The sequence below is a fragment of the Nicrophorus vespilloides genome, unplaced genomic scaffold (genome assembly GCF_001412225.1).
Source record: "Nicrophorus vespilloides isolate i.1.1-1 unplaced genomic scaffold, Nicve_v1.0, whole genome shotgun sequence".
Lineage (NCBI taxonomy): Eukaryota > Metazoa > Arthropoda > Insecta > Coleoptera > Silphidae > Nicrophorus > Nicrophorus vespilloides.
In genome coordinates, this window is record NW_017096149.1 from 1,319 (window position 1) to 7,301 (window position 5,983).

General features: G+C 32.1%; 1 protein-coding gene across 1 annotated transcript; it reads left to right on the forward strand.

Annotated features, from left to right (window-relative positions):
* Window positions 1-3,997: 3,997 nt before the first annotated feature.
* LOC108569799 (pupal cuticle protein-like) lies at window positions 3,998-5,253 on the forward strand. Its single transcript, XM_017931488.1, has 2 exons — window positions 3,998-4,059; window positions 4,118-5,253. Exons 1-2 carry the CDS (start codon window positions 4,048-4,050, stop codon window positions 5,135-5,137), a joined length of 1,032 nt encoding a protein of 343 aa, XP_017786977.1. The 5' UTR covers window positions 3,998-4,047; the 3' UTR covers window positions 5,138-5,253.
* Window positions 5,254-5,983: the final 730 nt, after the last annotated feature.

The following is a 5,983-nucleotide window of genomic DNA, read 5'->3' on the forward strand; positions in this document are numbered from 1 at the left end:
ATAATCACATCAATACTTCATTAATTCAATGAAAGCTAATGATATAGACATTAAAATGAGACTAAAGTAATTATTATACACTTCTTGGTTATTACAGTTTATTGGTTTATTGTTAGTCTCAAAAAAGTAGTGTCTTTACATTTTGTTGTCTATCTTAAGAACTAGGATGAGCACATCAATACTTCATTTTTCGGAAGAAAGATAATAATATAGACTTTAAAATGTGCCTAAAGCATTTATTATAAAATTCGTGGTTATTACAGTTTATTAGGACAGCATTATTTTCAATCTCGAAAAAGTAGTGTCTTCACATTTTGTTGTATACCTCAAAAACAATGATGATCACATATAAAATCCAATAATCCAAGCTAACAATATAGACTATAAAATGAGTATAATAGTCTAATAGTGAGATTCGTAGTTTGCCTATAAAATAAACTGAAACATTTTTTTGTAACCCACCAAAAAAAATTGTGATCAATCTAAAATTAAATTTTAAACACAATATTTTCATAAAACTTTTAAATTGCTTATTTTCATTATATTACATATAATTTATAATTGATTTTATTATAGTTTAAAGGCGAATTAATAAGAAAACTTCAAGTAAATTTTAATCGAAAAAAAAAATTCATCTTTTTCTTACGAAAATATGTGAATGATTAATTTACACTCAATAGAATACCCTATTATCCCAATATAATGAAATATAGTCTGTAATTTATCACAACACAAAAGTAATTTCGAAAATGAAAAAAAAAATGTATACAAAAAAAAATATTATATTATAAAAGATATTGAATATTAGGTCATTTCGAGTAGAACTAAACGAAATTGACCGAGTCCATTGGAGCGTGTAACATGTGTGTATGATTCGAGAAAATATAAATTGTCCATAAGAGAAAAGAACGAAAGAAAAAAAATATAAATTGTAGAAATCGAATTCACACTGTTTATATAATCGACAATTTTCAAACGCAATTACACGTTTATTATTACTGCGATTTTCGACGAAAACCAATTAATAATAATGATTCTCATAAAAAAAATATTAATTTAAGTGTTGTTGAAAATATGGATCAAAGAGAAAGAAGAAAAAAGAAAAGAAATTTCAATCAAATTATTTTAAGATATATTTTATCCTTAAAATATTTTTTTCTATACAAATTTTAATTAATTTCTTTAAGATTAAATTGAATAAATATTACAATTGTTCCACTATTTCTTCTATATTTGATTACAGAAATGAATCAAAATGCAAATTCTTACTGCATGATTGCATTATAAACAGAAAAAGTGTAATCAATTACTGAATGAATATAAAGTGTGAACAGATGAACATTAAAATTCTAATTGAAAACTTCTGGTCTATTTACATTTGAACTAAAAATTGAATTGGATCGAATTCATTGGAGCATGCAGAATGTCTATGAGGATGAAGAAAAGAAAAGTTAGAAACTGAAATCGCGTACTTTTATATAATCGTTTCCAATTAAAATGCAATACTTTATAGGTGTGAATTTTTGTAATTAAAAAAAAACTGTAAAAAAAGACATGAAAATAATTTCATTTTTTTTAATCAAAGTCGAAACTGTACAAAATATATTATTTTATAGGCAGAATAACTTAAATTACACATTTTCTTATAAAAATCTGCATTTTTTTCAATATGTTTGCATTTTTTTCAACTGTCCAAATTTATTTTATAAAATATAATTACAATTCATTAAGAGGACTTTTTTATGTTATTAGTTTATTACGAAGTTGACTAAATGCATTCGAGCATATAAAAAGTGCATTTAAATCAAGAAAATTAGATTTAAAAATATATATATATACAATATTGAATATATGCGATTTGTACAAATGATTCATTTCGAATGTAATGAAATTGTGATTTGTCATTGCAGACTAATTAAACTCAATGATTTTCATATATTTCATTATACACATACCTTTTTGTGTCGAACTAATACGTTTATAAATTAAGAATTGTTGAAATAAGCAAATTATTATTAGAAAAATCCAATTTATTTATGTGGAAATTTTTCAAATATTTTCATTCGACATTATGTTGTGTATCTCGAGAACCAGAATGAATACATAGATAATTCAATGATACAATTAAAGATAAGAATATAGGGTTTGAAATGTGCCTAAAGCAAATGTTATGAAATTCGTGATTTGTCTGTAATAAGCTGTCAAAGTTGGAACAACATTATTTTAACTTTTTAATAGTTAGTGTCTTCACATTTTGTTCTATATCTTGAGAACTAGAATGAGCACATAGATAATTCAATAATCGAATTAAACATAAGAATATAGGTTTTAAAATGTGCATAAAGTAAATGTTATGAAATTCATGGTTTGTCTGTAATAAGGAGTCAAATTTGGAACAACATTATTTTAACTTTTTAATAATTAGTGTCTTCACATTTTGTTCTATTTCTTGAGAACAAGAATGAGCACATAGATATTTCAATGATCCAATTAAAGATAAGAATATAGGTTTTGAAATGTGTATAAAGTTAATGTTATGAAATTCGTGGTTTGTCTGTAATAAGCTGTCAAAGTTGGGCCAACATTGTTTTAACTCTTTAATAATTAGTGTCTTCACATTTTGTTCTATATCTTGAGAACTAGAATGAGCACATAAATCATTCATTAATCCAATTGAAGCTATAAATACAGGCTTTAAAATGTGCCTAAAGTAAAATTAAGAAAATATATAAAATTCAATTATTTTTTGTTAAACTACAGTTTTCATTAATCTAATTAAGAAATAGTATAATTTTAAAATTAATTAATATTCATTAAAATCGAACCAATTTTAATATATGTTGAAAATGCATGAAATCTACAATTATTCTATTATAATAATTATAGATTCGTTAGGAATTTAATTAATTACAATTACCATAATTAACGATACATTAAGAAATTAATTAATATGAAACGTTTTCAAGGAATTCATAAAGACCAAATCTATTGAAGCATATAGAAACTAAGTGAGATTTAAAAATCAAAATTAATAGAAAATTTTGTAAAAAAAAATATTATTTTTCTTTTAAATTATTAATTCATTTATAGGTAAATTTATTAAGTTATTATTATTTTTGTTTATATTAAATATTAATTTCATTTAGAAAATCGTGATTTTTCAATTATAAAATTAATATTTTTTTTTAAATATTTTTCTCTAACTATTAATTAAATCACATCGGCGTTAAAAGAAACAAAATATGAGTGTAAAATAATCGCTTGTGTATTTATATTCATGGTGGAAAAACAATTACCAAATTTTTTTTCGTTATTACTTGTGCAATTGTAATAATATTTTTTTAATATTTTTCTCTAACTATTAATTAAATCACATCGGCGTTAAAAGAAACAAAATATGAGTGTGAAATAATCGCTTGTGTATTTATATTCATGGTGGAAAAACAATTACCAACATTTTTTTCGTTATTACCTGTGCAATTGTAATGAGATTGAATGCATAATGGTTGGTACATCTGAAAAAACAATCGATAAAATTTGTAAATGTCATCCAGAGGAAATGAACTTAATTCATTAACAAATCAGTGATAATTGGATCGATTAAGTTAATTTCCGTTTCCGTTTAAAATATAATAACAATGTTAATTAGAAACGTGCGGAATTAAGCGAACGAAAGTGGACCGAGCGGATTGGATTTTGGTGTGTGAGTATGATTAGTTTGGAATGCGGTGTAAAATTGCGATTTTCGTGGATGCAGTTAAAAACAAAAAAAAAATATGTTAAAGAATCGAATTATCATCGTTTTGGTCCACTTCCCATGCGTGAGTTTCGCTCGTCTGTCTTCGTCTTGCCGCCGCCGCCACCAGATACACTAAGAAACGAGGGGGGTGTACGCAATCCAGGTGAAAGGGGAACCTTGCTTTGGGGAGAGATTCCTCATGGGCGGAACGTATAAAACGTGGACCATCGGCCGGGGTAGAGCACAGTCGCTCCAAAACACTCCTCCGAGCTCCTTCACTTGGAGAGGTCAACAGTCACCGAGCAACAATGAGAGTTCTGGTAACTATGGTGATGGAATAACAGTGTGTTATGGTAACGGTTTTTGTTTTTTTTGTAGATTTTGTCGTGTTTGCTTGCGGCGGCGGTTTCCGCCGGATACGCTCCTCAGGGATTCGGAGGGCCGCAGCATGGATATGGTGGGCAGCAGGCTGTCGGGTACAGCGGACCACAGCACTTCCCGGTGATCCAGAACGGCGTTCCCGTGGAGACGGAAGAGGTGCAGCACGCCAAGGCCAACCATTACGCCGCTTTAGCGCAGGAGCAATCCCATCCCGCTTACCAGCACGGACCACAATTCCAGGAGAATTACGAGCAAGGACCTGCTGCAGGACACGGTGCTCCTAGTTATTCCGCTGGACCTGCTCACAGCTTCTCCAACGGACAACACTTTGCTCCAGCTCCACAAAGTTATGCTCCAGCTCCACAAAGTTACGCTCCGGCTCCACAAAGCTACTCCCCGGCTCCACAAAGCTACGCTCCAGTCCAGAGCTTCGGCCCATCTCACGGTGGATTCGCTCCTCAAGGTAAAGTAGCTGTAGCCCCTGCGTACGAGACGACCCACGTGATTCCTTCCATCGGGCAGGACGGTAAACCCTTGGACACTCCCGAAGTGCAAGCCGCCAAAGCCCATCACTTCGCCGCCGTCAGCGAAGCCCTGGCGAGGGCTCCCAAAGTACAGCCAGGACCACAAGGTCATCAAGGTCCTGCCCATTACCGTTACCGTCGTGGCATCTACTCGCACATTCCTCTGGCCTACGCGGGACCTCATCACATCCCAGTTCTGAGCCACAAAGGTGTCCCAGTTGACACAGTGGAGGTACAACACGCCAGGGCTCAGCACTTCGCCGCCCACGCCGAAGCCAACCACGGCTCCGGTTACGCCATCCACCAGAACCACGCTCCCGTTTACGGTTACAAGGATTCTTACGGTTACGTCCCGACCATCGCCCACGACGGTACACCCTTGGACACACCGGAAGTCGAGCACGCCAAAGCCGCCCATTTCGCCGCCCATCACGAGGCTTTAGCCCGCAACTCGAAACACCTGCAACCATCATACAACCACTACTACCATTAATTATTGGTTTTTTTCCACATTATTTTCGTGTGTGTATGTGATCGTGAATCTCTCATTCATAGACTGTCCAATCCCGGAGTTTTCGAGTTCTTCGAATAGCCGGGCGTCCATCCCAACAACGCTTTAACATGTAAAAAGAAAATAATTATTATCTTGTACTTTATATTATATAACACTCTTTTTTTTTTGTATACGTAGAATAAACGAGAGAATGAACAGAAATAGTAAAGAGCGAAATGTGTGTATTTTCAGTATTTACCACCTTTTTCTTTAGTTCATGCACGACTTGACTTCCTTTGCGCAAATCGAAATTAGAAACCCAAGGTCTCAGCCACCTTGCACCCATAAACAACATCACAACTTTACTTTTATTATTATCCTTTTTTTTTCCTTCATTCCACCCGAAATCGCCGTTTTCCTGCATAACCGTGTATCCATTCGATCCAATTTCCTTCGGCGCTTTCTATTCTATTCCGCTCGCTAAATATCAAGCAGCAGCAACAACCTACATTTCTACATTTATTTGGTTCAATTCACATAACTTACAAAAACCTTTTTGGTCACCACCTACAAAACATAACTCTTAACAAATGCAAAACATTACACAATTACAGATAATTTTACAAAAAAAAACTTACAAACTTAGTAAGATATTTACATTAAAGCTTATTATGGTCATTACAAATGAATTTGGTTCATTTTAGAACTGAAAAACAACATATAAAAGTAAAGAAATTGCCACGAGTTACAAAAGTAAATATTTACAATGAAACTAAATTAAAATTTCTGATCAAATTAATTTTACACTAAAAATATTGTCAGATTTCAGTGATTTATTCATGATTA